A 20,310-nucleotide genomic window follows, 5' to 3' on the forward strand; every position below is an offset into this window, starting at 1 on the left:
GAATGAGGCCTCAATCACATCATATTCATGAGGGGAATAGTGACACCCTTTTGTGAATGTGGTCGTACATACCCAGGAGGAATAACTCAAGAAATGCACAATGAAAAAAATCTAAGAAATTGCTATAAAACTGTAACAAATTGGCCACATGTTAACATACTCTTAGTGTGCAGAACCAGATGTTCATAAGTAAAGGATTTGTTTGCCACAGATTTGTGGTGTAGTATTGGTGCAGCTTTCTGATATATTATTACTTTTAATTATGCTCTTATTATATCATGTAAAGTTCTTTATTCTATTTTATTCTAAAATATTTGTTACCCGTCCAAAATCATATTCATATGAGTTCATGAAGTACAGATCTATTGTGCTGTTTGAAAGGAAACTTAAAGGGAATTTGTCAGTAGGATCAATACTCAATACTCCTAAGCCATCTATATAGGCATGCAGGTCATAGGGAACTGAATAAAATTATACCTTGGTATCTGCAATCTGATGTTTTATTCCAGAGAAATCCACATTTTCCTTATATGTAAATGAGATGTACATGACTATGTGCCAGACACTGATCTGCATGAGAATCGGCCTCCAGAGCTAACTTTAAATAAAATGGGTTTTGCTGGTTTAAGAAAAGTAACTAACACAAAACAAGAGAACTGAACTTTGTCTTCTTGCAAACACATTTGCTGACACTCTCACAACTCTGCTGTGTTGCAACAGTATTGCAACTCTGTCTACCTGTGAGATGGAAGATGAAGCTGAGAGGAACCTGCAGATGTGTCAGGTATAATCGCACACAGCTCTGCAGTGAGATCAGAGAACGATCATTACAAATCACACTGGTAGCGCCTCCTTTTATTTAAAATAATCTCTGGGCGCAGATTCTCCTTCAGATCAGTGTCTGGCCCATAGTCCTGAGCAGCTCATTTACATACAAGAAAACGTGGATTTCTCTGGAATAAGACTTTGGATTACCAATATCAAGATATCGATTTATTTAGCTTCCTATGACCTACATGCCCATATGGATGGCTCTGGAGAGTTGATCCTACTGACAGATTCCTTTTAACTAACATACAATGTAAATTATCCTGATGAAGTTACATCTAAATTGAACAATGTGATCACCAATGAATCTCCCTCCATCCATGGGAAACAAAATCATTCTGACTCCTTTACCTGACAAAGCCGCTCATTACTAAGATACAATCCGCAGCACAAGACTCCGCTTATAGGACCTCTGTGAGTAAGCTAGGGGGTACTGAAATATTTACCTTAAAGAAGAGCTGTCACCAGGTCAAAAGTGGCCAGCGTTTTCACTTATTTTATTCCCGTTGCTTCTCTGAGTTTTATGGGTTTTTTTATCTCTCTCTTTTTTTTTAAATCTGACATACAGTTCCAGAAATAATAGCCCTTTTATTTAATCCTAATTTTTAAGGTCTTTACCAAGAGGATGTTGCTCACAGGATAATTATGCATAGCAGCTTGAAGACACAACCCCAGAGAATCCTATGGGCCACGCCACCTTGAAAAAGACCATAAGAGTTAGCACTAAATATAAAGGCTCTGGAACCGTATGGCGGATTAAAAAAAACAAACACCAAAATACTCAACAAAGCAGCGGAAATAAGACAATAACAAAACTGACCACTAGCGACGAGTCTTCTTTAAAAAAGTTGTCCCATAAACAACATATATTATGTACACACAGAATAGGTGATAAATGTATGATCACTGTGGGCTCCATCACTTGGATCCTCACCAATCACAAAAACAAGGCTCCAAAAGTTCCCTGTGTGAATGAATTAATAGTGATCATGTGTGACCACTTCTCCATACAATGTCTATAGGAGAAGTGGTTGCACATACTATACTTACTAATGCAAATAGAGGAGTTTTATGCTTCATGTTCTTGAGATCAATGGGGATATCAGCAATGCAGGTCTCCAGTAGGACACCATAGGATGCTTATTATAATCATATTCTTTGATCAATTTAACAGGTGCTGGCATTCCTGGGGCATTCCCAGGCGGAGTACTGCCCGGATCAGGTAAGTATCAGAAATATATTTTAATATTTCCAAAATTCTACAATGGTAGTTCTAATTTACCAAACAAAATCAGATGCAAATTGCCAATAAACACGATCACAGATCATGTTAAGTACTGGAACATAACAATTTACTTGACCCAGCGGAAAATTAAATTTTCTGAAAAAATTCCTCTACCCTACTTGACTATTTGCCCATAAAATCAATGACTTATTTTTAGGTGTACGATACCCAGGAGTTGGAGTTCTCCCTGGAGTGGCCACTGGGAGTGGAGTCAAACAGAAACCCCAAGGTCAGAATTACTTGACTATTTCCTACTACTTCTTTGCTACCCAACAACACCCCATACTGCCACTACATAATGTATATACTCATTCAATACTTACAGCCAAAGACTGATTGTGCCAAAATTCATCTCTCTGAAGCTAATCGCTTGTATCTCAGACCATACCCACATTTATCATGATGATGTCTAGCCAGGTCTTCGTTAGGGATTTTGAAGGAATCCCTCCTGAAACCTTATAATAAAAATCTTGATAGGAGGAACACTTAGGACAAAACAGAAGCATAGTGTTGCACTTTATGCACACCTTGAGAAGATGTGGTACATGATAAGGATTAGTGGCTTGATGGCACCTTCTACCCAACACCCAGCTCTTTGGAAACTTGCCACACTAGCCTTCATAGTGTTGAGAGAGGGCAGTAATGGCCCTTCACGGTTGACCAAGTGAGTGTCAAATTATTTTACAAGGTTGATTGCGCAATCCAATAGAAAACCAGACGGAGGCAAAGCTCTGTATGGGAGATTCAAGAATCTCTAATCCCGTTTATTTCTACTTAGCATTTTATATTGTTTTGAGTTTATTAATAGCCAATCATCTACAGCCGTACTACAGTACTACAGGCTTAGGCCAATTTTAGTGCAATTATTACGGAAACACACATATGGTCATATTATCGTTAGTTCGGTGCATGATGGAAGTTTACAAGGTTACCCATCTCGGCTCAGACTAGTCAGATAACGGGAGCAGGGTGTCTCATAGAATGTTCCTGAGAGAAAAGGTTAGTGTGGGAAAGTTGCGTGTGAATCAAGAAGGAAAGAATGTATGTTATGCAAAGAGTTTAATAACATGATTTTGAAACAAGCAGATAAAATGGAGTTGCCATAGCATGAATATCAATATGTCCTTTACAATAGTTACATCCCTTAAAAGTAGAGAATTATGTAATTTACAGTACTTTTTGCTTTCTAAGACCAAGTTCCTTGAGGCTTACTACCAGTTAAGTATTAACACTCATCTTTGATTTTAGGTGCTGGTGGTGCTTTAGGTGGAATCCCAGGTAAGCATGTTTTGGAGATGAACGTTACAGTTCCACAGCAGAGTACTTCATTTATACTTTATTTATACATACTTGTTTTACCTGATTGTGCTTGTTTTACATACATTTCATATGTGTCCAGCTAAATATTTAATCAGGTGTAGAACAGCAATGTTATATCACATGCATAATTTACAAAAAAATCCATGAAAGGCATGTCTACAGTACTCAACTGCACCAATCTCCTGCCAATCCAGTTCCAAAGCTGTCCAGGTTCTCGCTTGCCTCCCCTTTCTGGTTTTGTCCTGAAAATGCCAGGAAATACTCATGTAATCAATAAGTGGCAGCAGTGGTGACCCAGTTAGGCAGTAATAGGTGGAGACCCAGGGATCATAGGAACTGAAGTAAAGGGGGATCAGGGGAGGTGAGTATTGCTTCTTTTGCTTTTTTTATGCCATTTGGAGCCTTTTTTTGTCAGTCAAGTCTATTAAATATTCAAACACTATAAAGTCAAGTTGAATAGATATATTTTATTATCCACGCAAGAAGAAGAAATGAGAAGTCTGTATCTGCATGTGAGCGCATTGTGATATTCTACAACTCTCCCTGCCACACACACTGTAAAAGTAAATGGTTTTATTATATACAAAGTCATATCAAGGCAACAAGCCAGCAGATAGCTCTAGAAATCTGCCAATGTTCTGAAAATATTTGCATTAGTTAACATTTTCAGTTGAGGAAGCAAGTGTCAAGTGGATATTGTCCTTTCCTTTACCCCACCCTGTCGTCACTCATAAGCCAGTTAAGATAATGGTCCAGAGAAGAGCAGGAGCCCTCAAAGTGCAGATAGATGTTCTGTGCTTCATGGTATCAGAAAAGGGAACACTAAACGGAAACCAAACCCTCACTATTCTGAATGAAATATATTGTTTTTTTTGGCGACTCTTGGAATCATTAGCCCAATGTAAAGCCAAATTAAAAATGTGTCATATATCAAAACAAAAAATTAAGATTCAAAATCAGCAATATTTATCAAATTGCTGATTAAACACATTAATTCCCTTGGTTTTTACTACTTTAAATGAAGAATATAATTTTTTTGAAAACTTGCGCCTTTTAACTCTTAACATTTTTCCCTTAATCTGAGTTTTCCTGTACATCATTCAGAGACTTGTCACATATAAATATACAGTATTTATTATTGTATTAATATTATTTATACTACATTTTTGCTGATGACTAATTCTGTTTTTTTACACATTTTACTTAAACATTATTGTTATATATTTTAGGCTTTGGTGGTTTTGGTGGACAGCAGCCTGGTGTACCCTTAGGATATCCTATTAAAGCTCCAAAACTACCAGGTATGTATTTTTTGTATTCTTTTGTATTTAAGATGTCCTCTTAAAGGGGTTGTTCCATGAACGAAGTTGATTTTATTCAATAGATCTTGGAATAATAATAATTTCCATAATTGGATGTGTTAAAAAATGTTCCTGTGCTGAGATAATCTTATAAATGTGCCCCTGCTGTGTACTGTGTAATGGCCATGTCTGACCGTACAGGAACATGGTCTGATCATACCACATCTCCTGGGCAGTGATGGAAATAGTTGTTATTCCAAAATGTATTGATTAAAATTAACTTTGTTCGTGGGAAAACACCTTTAAATGGGCCGGCTCATCTTCAAAAGTTCTTTTTAAATTAGGCTGGGGATCAGCTGATTGTTGGGGTTCTGGTATTAAATCTTCTTTATTTGTGGGTAAATACAAAGTCTAAGATAGTGGTTAGAAAGTCAGGTAAATAGCATGGCTCAAACATTGTGCATAGCAGAGCTAGGACATCTATGCGTTTCAAGAGCATTGCACCCTTAGCCATGATGTCATATGTACGCCGACTCACACAATGGAGAAGATGGAGAAATAAAGTTCTCCACCTTCTCCACACCTGTGATACAATTCTCGCATGCAAGAGAATTGGATCACAGTAAAATGACACTCGCTTACACTCGCAACAGAGTTTTGGCCGTGGGTAATTTGCATATAGCATCTGATTCTCTCATCACTCGATGCTATAAGCTAGTGTGAGGGAACCCTAAAGCTTCTGAAATCTGTCTTAAAGTTGTTGGCCATATTCCCTCCTGGTACACGAAGCCAATTTTTTTAATTTTGGTGCAAAAATGAAATTTTGCACAATTTTTTTGCAAGCATTTTTTATTCAATTTGCGCCTCTTTGGGGCTTAGCTTATGCCAAAAACTGTGGCCATTTAAAATATTACTATTTTACTATTTTATTTAAAATAATTATAGAATATTTTACCTTTAAATTAAAAATTGTCTTCCCCGTTCCAGGTGGATACGGGCTTCCTTACACGTCAGGCGTACCCGGAGGTTACGGTGGTAAGTGTATTGAATATTGGAATATTGTCTAAATGGTGTAATGTGAGAGAGAAAATGTCTCTAAAACAATTTGGAAAGTTTACATTCAATGAATCAAGACTCACTGTTCTGTTATAATGGAGGTAACATTGAGCAGGCTGAGGCCCCTAGGAGAACAGAAATAAATAAACTATTCAATGTTATTATTCCAGTATAGTTTCTGGCATGTGGAGTATTCCGTGAAATCTGTTTCTATGCAGCAACATTAAAACTATGGAAAAAAAAAGGGGTCTGGCCAATAGAAGAATAATTTATAACTCTCTGTGACATGTAATGAGTGTGGCTGACGTTAATAGCCTTCTAATCTACACCATTCTCCTCACAGCGAGCTGAGAGGTCTGATACAGGGGCTCAAAAGTTTGACTCTTGGGGGGGGGGAATACCAACGCTGCTTGTATGCACATAACACATTAGGTAGATTTGGAAGGGTCGTTATACATAAACCTCCTGGGCATTATCTATCGTAAACATTTATTGGTTACATTCCAGGAAAATGAGTGAAAAATAACACCGAAGCTGCAAATTCTACTAAAAGTCATAAATAGATACTGTATGTAAGAGAGTTTTTTCATATAGTGATGTATATGATATCAGGAATAGTTTTACTGATCAAAATAGACCAGAATTCTGATGCACATGTTTTTCTCCGCATTTATTAATGAGAATTATGTCACCAAGTTTTTACTGCCCCATCTGAGAACAGCATAATGTAGGGACATATACCCTAATTTCAGTAGTGTATCACTTACTGGGTTTCTTGCTGTCCTTTTGATAAAACAGTTCTATCTGCTGCAGCTCTTCTAGTCTTCTAAATGATGAGCTCCTGCTATCCCCACCCCCTATTGATTAGCAGCTTTCTGTCTATGCACAGTGTAGGCCGATGTCCAATCTAAGTTATCTCTGTCTATTTATTAGAATTTGTCCTTGTGAACAGTCTGCCCTGATTTGAAGGATTGTATCATGAGAACTACACTAGTCCATGTATTGTATATCATGGAGAGGGGTCTCCTACTAGAACACAGAGCGGTTCATGTACAGGAGGGCCCAAGCCACCCTTGTATCACAAGGAGAGACACTCATCCGAATCGTCGCCATGTAATTCAACATTTCCTACATTAATGTATATGGCTGGCATAGCATCTCCTGGCCATATCAGCTGCCCATATTAATAGTTTAGATAGGTCAAATGTGGTGACAGATTCCTTTTAAGAAATATATCAAAATGTTGTACATATGTAGATAAAGATAAACGTAAAAAGTTGTTCAAAAATGGATGACATGGAACCATATGTCAACCATTGTTAATTGGAGGTATTTGAGCCATATGGGGTATTCCCATCTTAGATATTTATATCAGATCTTCATGGCATATGCTATGAATTTCTGACTGATGCAGGTCCTACTTCTAAGTCCTGCAACTATCTTGAGTATGGACACAGTCTCGTGACTCAGGAATGGAGGGGTGGCCATACAAGCTTCCATGGATATAGGAATATCCTTTTAACTATATGATTTAAGGGGTATTCCCAGCTTTAGAAGCTATTACCTATATACAGGATAGGTGGAAACTTGCTAAATGGTGGAGGTCTTACTGCTTGGACACCCACCGATAGAAGCTATTACCTATATACAGGATAGGTGAAAACTTGATAATTGGTGGAAGTCTTACTGCTTGGACACCCACCAATACCAAGAGCTCGGGGCTCTGTAGAACTAAGCAAAGTTTTTGTTGATACACCTTCCTTAGCCTTGGATACCAGAAAACATTCCAAACTCTTTCTCCAAAGTGAATCTGTCAACGGGTTTTTGCCACCAAATCTGAGAGCAAACATTTACTTCCATGGTAGATATCTGCAAAAGATGGCACTAGCAGGATAGTCCTCTTTCCTTTCCTTCCTGAAGAGAGCTAATTTGCGTGTATCTCCAATGGAAGATTGCCAGTATAAACTCAGCTGATCTCCTTAAAGGGAATCTGTCACCAGTTTTCTCCATCTATTCTGAGAATAGCATAATGTAGAGACAGAGACTATGATTCCACCAATGTGCCACTTACTGGGCTGCTTGCTGTAGTTTTGACAAAGTCATCGTTTTATCAGCTGGAAATTATAACTAGAAGACTAGTAAACCTGCTGTCATGTAGTCCCCCATATTCATGAGCCCGACCCAACAATGATTAGCAGCTTTCTGCCTATGCACAGTGTAGTGTACACAGAAAGCTGTCAATCAGTGGTGTGGGCGGGATTATACAGAGCTCAGCATTCAGAGAACTGCTAGATCTGCAACAGAGAAAACACTGATTGTATTAAAAAAAAAAAACATGCAGCCCAGTGAGTGGTGCTCTCAGATGGGGAAGCAAAAACCATGTGACAGATAAACTTTTTTTTTTATTTAATTATCCTCCAGACATTACAAAGTTATATATTTTTTTTGCAATAGACTTTATTACCTTATGCTGCCGCTTCATCTTTCAAAAACACAATGCTGCAATGCTGCTTTAATTGCCCAGTTCACACTCCTTTCACACTCGGGTACATTTCTTCATTGCATTCAAACAGTCTATATATGAGTCTTTCCCTATCTGATTATTCACTGGCTCCCCATTGCCCAGAGACTCCAATTCAAAACCCTAGCCAAGTCATATAAAGCCATCCACAACCTGTCTCCTCCATACATCTGTGACCTGGTCCCCCGGTACTTACCTGCACGCAGCCTCCGATCCTCACAAGATCTCATTCTCTACTTCCCTTTTATCTCCTCCTCCCACAATCATATACAAGATTTCTCCCGTGCATCCCCCCTACTCTACAACTCTCTACCCCAACATATCAGGTTCTCGCCTACCGTGGAAACCTTCAAAAGGAACCTGAAGACCCACCTCTTCTGACAAGCCTACAACCTGCAGTAACCCTCGCTCCACCACACCGCAGCAAGACCAGCTCTACCCTCACCTACTGTATCCTCATCCATCCCTTGTAGACTGTGAGTCCTCGCGGGCAGGGTCCCCTCTCCTCCTGTACCAGTCACTGACATGTATTGTTCAAGATTATTGTAATTGTTTTTTATTATGTATACCCCTTTCACATGAAAAGCTCCATGGAATAAATGGCGCCATAATAATAATAATAATTGGGGATGGAGAGCAGAGAGGCTCAGACAGGGATAGTCCCCAACCCAGACTTTTAATATAGTGCAGTGTTTCTAGCTGAGCAGCTGTTTTCAGCAGCTTGTGAAGGATCATGATCTAGCCAAGTGAAACAACACTGTGGCATAAAGTTTGGGAGAGAAGGAAGAAAAAAAAAGTTATGAAATGTAAAAAAAAAATCGGAGCTTTGCAAATTGCAGTACCTGGAGTATAATTAATTTAAAAAAGTTTAGTTACTAAAAAAGTCAATTTGATACAATTCAGAAAGTCTCATAGATCCCATAGCTAGGACCTTCTTACTAATAAGAAATGTTCCCCGTGTTATAGGCCCCGCTGGTGCTGGAGCTGGTGGCAAGGCTGGATACCCTACTGGAACTGGTATGTGCCAAGAAAAGTGGTAAAGATCAGGGAACCATTGTAACTGATCCCATACTGCAGCGTTGACAGTTGTTGTTTTTGTATAACTTCTAGTAACCATGTAACTGGTCTCTGGGTAATTTTGCATTATGTATCATTTTGCTTTTTTTATTGTATATATAGTTACCATACTGTTCAGCATCTGCTTTGAATATTGCACTAAATGTATTCTGTGCTGCTAAGCATGGGAATGATAATTTAATGTGGATTTTACAATTATCTGAGGACGGTTCATTTAATTTGTTCTGTCTACATTGTGTTGGTCAAAAACGATTTAACCATTATTCCTATTAAATGTAAACTAATTTGCTGCTTTCGTCTTTTTTGTTAGGGTTGTGATGACATCGACTGACTAAACTTCCTCTTCTGTTTTTAGGGGTTGGAGCTCAAGCCGCAGCTGCTAAAGCCGCAGCTAAAGCAGCAAAATATGGAGGTGAGACATTCTGTCCATTCATTTGCAATGCATTATTCCAAATGTTACTTTTCTGAGGCTCACATTTAGGATAATTAACTTTTTTTCTCTGTCTCTCAGGTTATTAATGAAAAATAATCTGTCAGCAGGATTTCACCACAAACAGTATGTGCATGCAGTTCTTTCAAAGACAAGTCCAGCAATACCTTTACATGACCAGTCCGTTCCTCAGTTACTAAATAATCAGCATTTGAACTGATATGCAAATGACGCTGAAGAGCTATCGGTAGATTTGTCGCCTCTGTCACTCCAGCTCTATTTTCCACCAAGCGCCGCCTCCTCATGCTTTACTGACTGCTTCATTGCTGTGTGGCTTCAGGCAAAAGTGCCGTCAGTCAAGCAGGAGGAGGTGGCGCTGGGGAGAGAATAGAGCTGGAGTGACAGAGGCGTCAGATTTACATATAACTCTTCATTAGCAAATCAATTCAAACACTGATTTCTTAGTAACGGAGAAACAAACAGGCCATGTAAAGGTATTGCTGGACTTGACTTTGGAATAGCTACATGAACATAGTTTGGTGGGTGATATTCTGCTGACAGATTCCCTTTAAGGATCTCAGAACAACATAAACTAACATGAACCAGAAAGACAGAGAATTCAGTGTGTTAAGACTACATTTGGCTGTCCAGCAGCTTTGACACCACCTTGTTGAGTAAAACAGTGCTAATCATCGTGTACTGTTCAGGGTTTAGTTCATAGAAAGAGGAAATCCCATATTGCCTATACCATAATGCCATATCTATGTTGCCAAATTGGGATTTTTTGATATCAAGAGCTCCACTCTTATTCAGTATATAGTATGTTAACCAAACAAACATCCTCTATTAACATCAAATGATCCCTTCTAGATATACATTAAAAAGATAAAGAGCAGTGAAGGAGCACAAGATCAAAAAGTAGAAAAAATCTCAAAATTTATTAATCAAAAAATCACAAACAACATACATAGGGAAAGGTGGACAGAAGGATAAAATGGCAGAGTTAATACAGAGGCCACAGCCCCACACCACACCAAAAGAACCAGCAATGTCAAATACCACATAACAGTATTGTAACGGCTCACGCCTATGTGAAATAGATGGCTGAACTGAATTACCAAGTAACTCCCTACATATGTCCAGGGACCTGATCAACCATACTGGCATGAGGCGGATAACCTAACAGAAAACAGGGGTCAGCAAAACTGCATAACTGTACCTGTGGACATGTTAGTGATGGTATGTCGGTGGTGTGTGTTGAACAAGCCCTCGACGCGCATTTCACCCCTACAGCGGTTTCGTCAGGAGGTCTATCCCTATGTATATTCTTTGTGATTTTTTGATTAATACGTTTTGAGATTTTTTCTACTTTTTGATCTTGTGCTCCTTCACTGCTCTTTTTCAGTATATAGTATGTGTCTGATTAAGCAGCAAAACCCCATTCACATATTGACATTGCCAGGCACAGCCCATGGACAAGAGTGCCACTGTTTCTGGGTAAAAGATGACTCTTTTACCTATGCCTGGATATCCTCGTTCTATTTTACCTTTCATTTATTAATTTTGCTGGAAATCAAAAAATATGGACTAATACAGTATGATGCATATGACTTGTGTTCTGTAAGCAATTGACCTGATCTTTAGAAATATGTTTGCTTTTTCCATATGTAAAACTATATTCAGCGGCGACCCCTTTGAACAATCACAGCTGATAAACAGCATCTTTGAAGTCCTTATAATGTAATCCTGTTTATGGATTTTTTAGGAATTATGTAATAATAACTTGGGGCAGCAGGAAATAACATGACACGCTGTGTATTGAAATGACTGTGAACAAAAGAGGATTTTATTCACATAATAACGACCTTAGGCAATTTTCACCTTATTAAAGTTTTTTTAGACATTTAGTAGCTGTATTGTTTAGTAATTGTGTGGATTTCATTGAAATAAAAATTTCAAGACAGGGTAGACCTTTCAGAAAACTTTTTGCAAGTCATAATGGGCATCCCAGGTACTAAGACCTTCACTAATTACTAAAATGATAAGGCAGAAGCTGTAAAGACTCATAGGCCTTCAACTGATCCACTGACCGGTCTTGGAGGAGAGCATTGTTGAGTGTTGAGCAGCGTTGAGTGTTTCTGTACCTTCAATTTTGTACCTCCACTGATTGAAACATCTAGCTTGTTCTCTGTGATGTGTAAAAAGTTTTCCATAAATGCAGTTATTCTATGATTGTAGCAATTAGAGGTTATTTAATATGTATATACTTATAATGCTTTATTATTCTGAGCAGCAGCCGCAGCTGGAGGTATACCGGGCGGCATACCCGGAGCTGTTCCTGGTGCTGTACCTGGTTTTTATCCTGGAGCTGCTGGTACACTGCCAGGTGGTGGAGTATTGCCAGGAGCAGGTAGGGTTTCTAAACAACTCATATTATTAAATTTGTAAACCTACATTTTCATGACTTTTGTTTAATTAATCTTGTGTTTTTCATCAGGAATACCTCAATTAGGAGTTCAGCCTGGTGGCAAACCTCCAAAATATGGCAAGTTTATAATAATGTATCCTATATCAAATTCTTAAAGCATCATGTGTTCCTCTATTGCTCTTTTAATAAAGGGTAACAGTGACATCTAAAGGCTTCAAAATTCGGAACCAAATTCTTTTATTTGAAATGGTGCCTTTAGACTGAAAGATTATCATGAACTACTGTTCCTAGGAAAGTTTGTTCACGATAACCTTGCACTGTAAACAGACTGCCGATCACCTGATGAATGAGCAACACTCATTCATTGGGTGCAATTAGCTTTTGATCTGCATAAAAGATCAATCTTCTCGACAGCATATCATCCTGTGTAAACAGGACTCATGCTGCCAAGAACAATGGCAGGGTATGCACACTGACAATCCATTACAGATTGTTAAATGCGCATCATTAAGCGCGAGGTTTAATCCGATTGGTAAATATTTGCCGAAACAGCTGTCATTTAATGCTGCAAATCAATTAAGTTAAACAGACCTTCAGTGGTCTGCCTTTAAGAAATTACACTTATGTCATATGTTTTTTATATCCCTCACAAATACACCGCTACTATATATATTGCTATACAGTATCTACTGAAATATCTACTGAGAGTGCCTTTGTGCTGCTACAGTGAGTCTAGTAAAGTCCATATAATGACATTATTGTATGCAATATGCTCTGTCAATCAAGCAATCCAGTAAAAAGAGTGAACCACAGGAACTCATTGTCTCTTCTCAGCCTTGTGTTCCCTTTTAGACTACAACCCTTAAGCACTGGTTTACATCACTGTCACACAAGATATTTTACAGTATGAGTTTAATACAGCCTTGTGTAGTTTATAGTCTATATATAACTTGTCCTAAAAAGTAAACTTACATTGTCATGATTCAAGTGTACAATTAGATAGAGGGATCTTGCATAGCAATGGAAAATTTAACAGAGTAAATAATTGTTTCCTAAGGTGTACCTGGGGTTGGCGGTGTGCCTGGAGTAGGAGGAGTGCCAGGAGTTGGTGGCATCCCTGGAGTTGGTGGTATCCCCGGAGTTGGTGGTATCCCCGGAGTTGGTGGTATCCCCGGAATTGGTGGCATCCCCGGAGTTGGTGGCATCCCCGGAGTTGGTGGCGTCCCTGGAGTTGGTGGTGTCCCTGGAGCTGGTAAGTTTTACAAAACTACTTAAAGAGGAACTTTCACTTGCTTAAAAAAATCAGTTAAACAACTTGCAAAAATATCTAATCTCCTCTGATTGTGCTGCTCTTTTACAATTCACTCTTCATCAATCAATTACAAAGATATTCACATTTGTTTTTCTGGAGTGCAGTATGTGAAATTTATGATTTGCAGTCAAACTGAACATTTCTTCAAAGTCTTCTCTGGGGGGCATGTGCCTTCACCCTTCATACCCAGATGCTGCCAATCACAGCTCAGCAGCTGAACTTGAAGTCTATCAGTCTAACGTGCTTCCGAGCTGTGATTGGCAGTGTCTAGGAGGAAGGGGTGATAACACATGCCCCCATAAAAAACTTTCAAGAAATGCCCAGTAGGACTGCAGAGCAGAGATGTCACAAAGTGCGCTTCAGAAGAAACAAATGTGAATATCTCTGTAATGGAAGGACACAGCGCAAATGTAAGGTAATTGACGCAATTTTTTTCTGCAAGTGACAGGTCCCCTTTAAGATGATCACATATTAAAAGATAATGCACAATAATAGAATTAACTGTAATATGTATGGCATAAAATAACGTTAATAATCTGTATCTTTTGTTAATCGTGCTTTTGTAAAATAAGATATTCTCCTGCTTTTTTTATCTCTTTAATGTGTAGGTGCTAAACCACCTAAGACTGGAGGTGAGTTGTTGGCGAAACTATGTCCATTCAATGTGGTAAAAACCTTGTAATGAAAAATGGTGTAACTCTTAAGCTAGGCACTACTCACGGCTAGCCGTGGGGCAGAGTGATCAAGAGGTCCAAGGTCAAATGCAAGGAAGGTTCGTGGAAGACAGAGGGATAAGACAAACGGATAATCAGGGGCAAAGTCCGGGGACTGGAAACTAAAGTCAGAATACATCAAAGGCAAAAGGGATTATACAAACAAGTAGTTGAAAGGCAAATTCAAGGTCCAGCAACAAAAGATGAGAATATCAAAATACAGAGCACAGAATAAGCGCACCAATGAGCTGAAGCTACAATTGGAAATTATCTAACATTGGCAGACAGTTAAATACCCTGCCAATTATTGAGAAAGGAAAACACCTGGAGGAAACCAAAACACAATACTGACACCCCAAAATGCCCCTGCTATCTATAGGGCAGCTGAGCTGTCACTCACAGCTTCCCTAGGACACAGCGAGTAGCAGAATCGTGACAGTAACTGGACACAATTACTAGACACGCCAACCATACTGAACAATAGTAAACTAGCTGTGTAAGAGTTGGAGCTAGACTTTTCATCTCACAAGGCAAAGATTCATTTCATAGCCCTAGCCCTCTGTCTAAATAGTGGGGTGTTGGCACCCTCTCCTTCCTCCTGTACATGTCCTGCCATACTATTACACTAAATGAATGGTAGCCAAATGTGAAATATTAAATTTCTTGTACGTTCTTTTCTCATTACAGCTGGCTATGGCGTTGGAGGACTTCCTACTGGAGGTGTGTGTGTGTTATTATATGCAGTCGATAACGGATAGGAGAAATATAAAAAAACAATCTCACTTGTTTACATATAACTATGCAGTATATTTGTAGTCTGTGTGTCCCAGGAGATAAGCGCTATCCTTCCACCCTACACAATACTGTATCACAATACTCTATCTTACTGACATGGATAAAAGGGATCAAGGTCGTCCTTTTCTACATTTCTACAAACCCACACTGTAGGGATCTTTTTATCCCAATTACATTTATCAATCATTTCTAGGTTTCCTTTTGTTTACTATGCCATTTATTTTTATAAACAGGTAGTCAACTTTTGAAGGGTAGCACATTAGCATATTCAGGGCCAGACACAGGAGCATGATGGGAAAGGGGGCCAAGCCGCAAGACACGTTGCTAAGTCAGAAGGCTAATGTGTTCTTTCTGTTTTCTCCTCTTCTCTCTATCTAGCTTTGTTCATTAGATGTTAGATGTCTTTATATCTAATTAATACATTTTGTGCCTTTCTTGAAGTGTGGACTTCCCTAGCATTTAAACCTGGAGCCTCTAGCATGGCAGGCAGCAGCTTTAGCAGTTAGCCACAGGAAGCATTTCCAAGTAGAGGAGGATTTTCTCTGCCTAAAGCTCTAAATAGTATTTTTCTTCAGTACAGCAATAATGTACTAGTATATAAAGTTGTATCTCTATATATGTGGATATTAGGGTTAAAATAAAAGTCAGATTTTTATTTTCCTTTAAATTTACTAAAAAATAATGAAAAATACTTAGTAAAATCACAGGGGTTTTCCAGGCTTTAGACAAATCTCTGCAGTCACTCAATGTGCACACGGTCACAATTTCTATTTATTCCCAGCATGAGGGGCAGTCACCTGACTACATGTCTAGACATCTGAAGAAGTGCATCACAAAAATGTCATTGTGTACAGTACAGACCAAAAGTTTGGACACACCTTCTCAATTAAAGATTTTTCTGTATTTTCATGACTATGAAAATTGTACATTCACACTGAAGGCATCAAAACTATGAATTAACACATGTGGAATTATATACTTAACAAAAAAGTGTGAAACAACTGAAAATATGTCTTATATTCTAGGTTCTTCAAAGTAGCCACCTTTTGCTTTGATGACTGCTTTGCACACTCTTGGCATTCTCTTGATGAGCTTCAAGAGGTAGTCACCGGAAATGGTTTTCTCTTCACAGGTGTGCCCTGTCAGGTTTAATAAGTGGGATTTCTTGCCTTATAAATGGGGTTGAGACCATCAGTTGTATTGTGCAGAAGTCAGGTGGATACACAGCTGATAGTCCTACTGAATAGACTGTTAGAATTTGTATTATGGCAAGAAAAAAGCAGCTAAGTAAAGAAAAACGAGTGGCCATCATTACTTTAAGAAATGAAGGTCAGTCAGTCCAAAAAATTGGGCAAACTTTGAAAGTGTCCCCAAGTGCAGTTGCAAAAACCATCAAGCGCTACAAAGAAACTGGCTCACATGAGGACCGCCCCAGGAAAGGAAGACCAAGAGTCACCTCTGCTTCTGTGGATAAGTTTATCCGAGTCACCAGCCTCAGAAATCGCAGGTTAACAGCAGCTCAGATTAGAGACCAGGTCAATGCCACACAGAGTTCTAGCAGCAGACACATCTCTACAACTGTTAAAAGGAGAATTTGTGCAGCAGGCCTTCATGGTAAAATAGATGCTAGGAAACCACTGCTAAGGACAGGCAACAAGCAGAAGAGACTTGTTTGGGCTAAAGAACACAAGGAATGGACATTAGTCAAGTGGAAATCTGTGCTTTGGTCTGATGAGTCCAAATTTGAGATCTTTGGTTCCAACCACCGTGTCTTTGTGCCACGCAGAAAAGGTGAACGGATGGACTGTACATGCCTGGTTCCCACCGTGAAGCATGGAGGAGGAGGTGTGATGGTGTGGGGGTGCTTTGCTGGTGACACTGTTGGGGATTTATTCAAAATTGAAGGCATACTGAAACAGCATGGCTACCACAGCATCTTGCAGCGGAATGCTATTCCATCCGGTTTGCGTTTAGTTGGACCATCATTTATTTTTCAACAGGACAATGACCCCAAACACACCTCCAGGCTGTGTAAGGGCTATTTGACCAAGAAGGAGAGTGATGGGGTGCTACGCCAGATGACCTGGCCTCCACAGTCACCAGACCTGAACCCAATCAAGATGGTTTGGGGTGAGCTGGACCGCAGAGTGAAGGCAAAAGGGCCAACAAGTGCTAAGCATCTCTGGGAATTCCTTCAAGATTGTTGGAAGACCATTTCCGGTGACTTCCTCTTGAAGCTCATCAAGAGAATGCCAAGAGTGTGCAAAGCAGTCATCAAAGCAAAAGGTGGCTACTTTGAAGAACCTAGAATATAAGACATATTTTCAGTTGTTTCACACTTTTTTGTTAACTATATAATTCCACACGTGTTAATTCATAGTTTTGATGCCTTCAGTGTGAATGTACAATTTTCATAGTCATGAAAATACAGAAAAATCTTTAAATGAGAAAGTGTGTCCAAACTTTTGGTCTGTACTGTATATGCATGTGTTATTTGTAAATGCATATTTTATATATCCTTCCGTGTATGTGTGTACTGTGTACTGTATATACATGCATATTATGCAAATGTATAAGTAATGCACTAACTTGTGTTTATTTTATGCATAGTATTTTTGCCTACTGTGTTTTTACTTGTAGATGTTCAGTGCATGTTCAGGTGGACCTGATGGACTGGGCTGTAAAACAATTCCTGCACAGGGACCCTTCACTGTCAGTGTCCACCTCTGTCCATCTCAATTTTCATACAGGCATGGCCAAAAGTGTTGGCACCCTTTAAATTGTTCCAGAAAATTAAGGATATCTCCCAGAAAATTATTGCAATTACACATGTTTTGTTATACACATGTTTATTTCCTTTGAGTCTATTGGAACAACACAAACAAAGGCAAATTGGAAATAATTTCACACAAAACCTCAAAAATGGGCTGGACAAGATCGTTGGCACCCTCAACTTAATATTTGGTTGCACACCACTTAGAATAAATAACTGCAATCAATCTCTTCCTAAAATCATCAACGCCTCTCAACTGGAATTTTGGACCACGGTTCTTTTGCAAACTGCTCCAGGTCTCTCATATTTGAAGAGTACCTTTTCCCAACAGCAATTTTAAGATCTCTCCACAGGTGTTCAATGGAATTTAGAACCGGATGCTTCAGAACCCTCCAGCACTTTATTTCCATCCATTTCTGGGTGCTTCTTGAAGTATATTTGGGGTCATTGTCCTGCTGGAAAACCGATGACCTAGAACACAAACCCAGCTTTCTGACACTGGGCACTACATTGCAACCCAAAATCCTTTGGTAATCTTCAGATTTCATGATGCCTTGCACACAGTCAAGGCACCCAGTGCCAGGGCCAGCAAAACAACCGCAAAGCATCTTTGAACCTCCTTTGACTGTAGGTACTGTGTTCTTTTCTTTGTAGGCCTCATTCCGTTTTCATAAACAGTAGAATGACATAATTTACCAAAAAGCTCTATCTTGGTCTCATCTGTCCACAAGATACTTTCTGAAAAATATTTTGCCTTACTCATGTACATTTTGGCAAACTGCAGTCTAGCTTTTTTTATGCATCTGTGTCAGCAGTGGGGTCCTCCTGGGTCTCCTGCCAGAGCTCGATGGATAGTTCACTCTGAAACTGATGCACCCTGAGCCTGCAGGACAGCTTGAATTTCTTTGGAACTTGATTGGGGCTGCTTATCTACCATCCATACTAACCTGCGTTACAACCTTTCATCAATTTTTCTCTACCATCCACGTCCAGAGAGATTAGCTACAGTGCCATGGGTTGTAAACTTCTCGATTATGATGCCCACCATGAACAAAGGAACATCCAAATCTCTGGAGATGGAATTGTAACTTTGAGATTGTTGATATTTTTCGACAATTTTGGTCTTCAAGTCCTCAGACAGTTCTCTTCTCCTCTTTTTGTTCTCCATGCTTAGTGTGACACACAGAGACACACAATGCAAAGATTGAATCAATGTATCCCCATTTTATCTGGTTTTAGGTGTGATTTTCATATTGTCAACACCTGTTACTTGCCGCTGGTGACTTTCAACGAGCATCACATGCTTGAAACAAAGTTGTTTACCCACAATTTTATCAAGGTGCCAACAAATTTGTCCTACCCATTTTTGGAGTTTTGTGTGAAATTATGTCCAATTTGCCTTTTTTTCTCAGTTTTTTTTTTGTGTTGCTCTAATACATCATGTGTATAACAAAAGATGCGTAATTGCAATAATTTTCTGGGAAAAATACTTCATCTTCTGGAACATTTCAAGGGTGCCAACACTTTCAGCTATGACTATAACTATGCCCCATAGTTTATAAGTACACTGGCCACTCTGTGCAGTGACTGACATAGCTGTGACTGATATAGCTGTGAAAAAAATCATATAATAATTTGTGCAAAACACATAAAGCATAATACTTACAAAGGTGTTTTACATTTGTGCAGAGTTTAAAGAATATCTGTCACCAGATGTTACAATATAAACTGCATATCTTATTAAATAGAGCTCTTAGACCTGATGAGGCTGGTGTACTTACTTTGAAAATCCACATTGGACTGTCTTTATATTCTTGATAGTAAAATGAGCATTTTATTAGTCCAAAGCTGGACTCAGAAAATAGTCATTTCGATATCAGAATTGACAATTTTCAAAAGCAATTAGACAGACATTCTGATGTGGATTTTCATACTGAGTACACCAGGTTCATCAGGACTTATAGATCTGTTTGATAATGTATGAAGTTTGTGCAGTATGTTTTGCTAAAAATGTGTCCTCTTTAAAGAGTAACCGTTGTTTTAAGTTTTATTTCATAGATCAATAGTACACATAAGCAACTTTGTAATATATCTCAGAGAAATCTGCTTCTTTCTCCTTCTGGACTCATCATTCATTCTCAGAATTCTCAATTTCTGGGTAAAATCTGTATTCAGTGAAGACAGATTTTTGCATTACTGAGATAGGAGATGGGAGATGCTACAGATAAGATTATATGTAGAAGGGAGGAGGAGCTCTACCTCTAATTTCTCCCTTCTCTTCTCTCCCATCTACCTTTAGGATTTCCACTTCTTATAGATGGCACTAGAGTTCTAGTCCTCTTCCTCTCTGAAGAGACAATTTGCATATTTCCCAGAGGAGCATTGCAACTTAAAAGTCTCCTCACCTTGACATGTCACTCTCTGCAAGGAGAAACGTTACCCCTTGGATCCCGGTCAGACGCTTCTCACCC

The 20,310-nt window shown here is 39.0% G+C and overlaps 1 protein-coding gene across 11 annotated transcripts in view; it reads left to right on the top strand.

Annotated features, from left to right (window-relative positions):
- ELN (elastin) overlaps positions 1 to 20,310 on the top strand; it is a 99,585-nt gene that overhangs the window by 46,731 nt on the left and 32,544 nt on the right. For all 11 annotated transcript variants that reach the window (XM_073667590.1, XM_073667591.1, XM_073667592.1 and 8 more), the window contains exons 15-26: positions 2,003 to 2,050; positions 2,271 to 2,342; positions 3,362 to 3,391; positions 4,663 to 4,734; positions 5,722 to 5,769; positions 9,278 to 9,328; positions 9,744 to 9,800; positions 12,112 to 12,228; positions 12,316 to 12,363; positions 13,304 to 13,498; positions 14,167 to 14,190; positions 14,959 to 14,991. In XM_073667590.1, coding sequence (XP_073523691.1) covers positions 2,003 to 2,050; positions 2,271 to 2,342; positions 3,362 to 3,391; positions 4,663 to 4,734; positions 5,722 to 5,769; positions 9,278 to 9,328; positions 9,744 to 9,800; positions 12,112 to 12,228; positions 12,316 to 12,363; positions 13,304 to 13,498; positions 14,167 to 14,190; positions 14,959 to 14,991 — 795 coding nt within the window. The remainder of the gene's footprint in view (positions 1 to 2,002; positions 2,051 to 2,270; positions 2,343 to 3,361; positions 3,392 to 4,662; positions 4,735 to 5,721; positions 5,770 to 9,277; positions 9,329 to 9,743; positions 9,801 to 12,111; positions 12,229 to 12,315; positions 12,364 to 13,303; positions 13,499 to 14,166; positions 14,191 to 14,958; positions 14,992 to 20,310) is intronic.

The sequence above is a fragment of the Phyllobates terribilis genome, unplaced genomic scaffold (genome assembly GCF_046119375.1).
Source record: "Phyllobates terribilis strain yellow unplaced genomic scaffold, ASM4611937v1 Scaffold_2__4_contigs__length_985480577, whole genome shotgun sequence".
In the NCBI taxonomy this organism is placed as follows: domain Eukaryota; kingdom Metazoa; phylum Chordata; class Amphibia; order Anura; family Dendrobatidae; genus Phyllobates; species Phyllobates terribilis.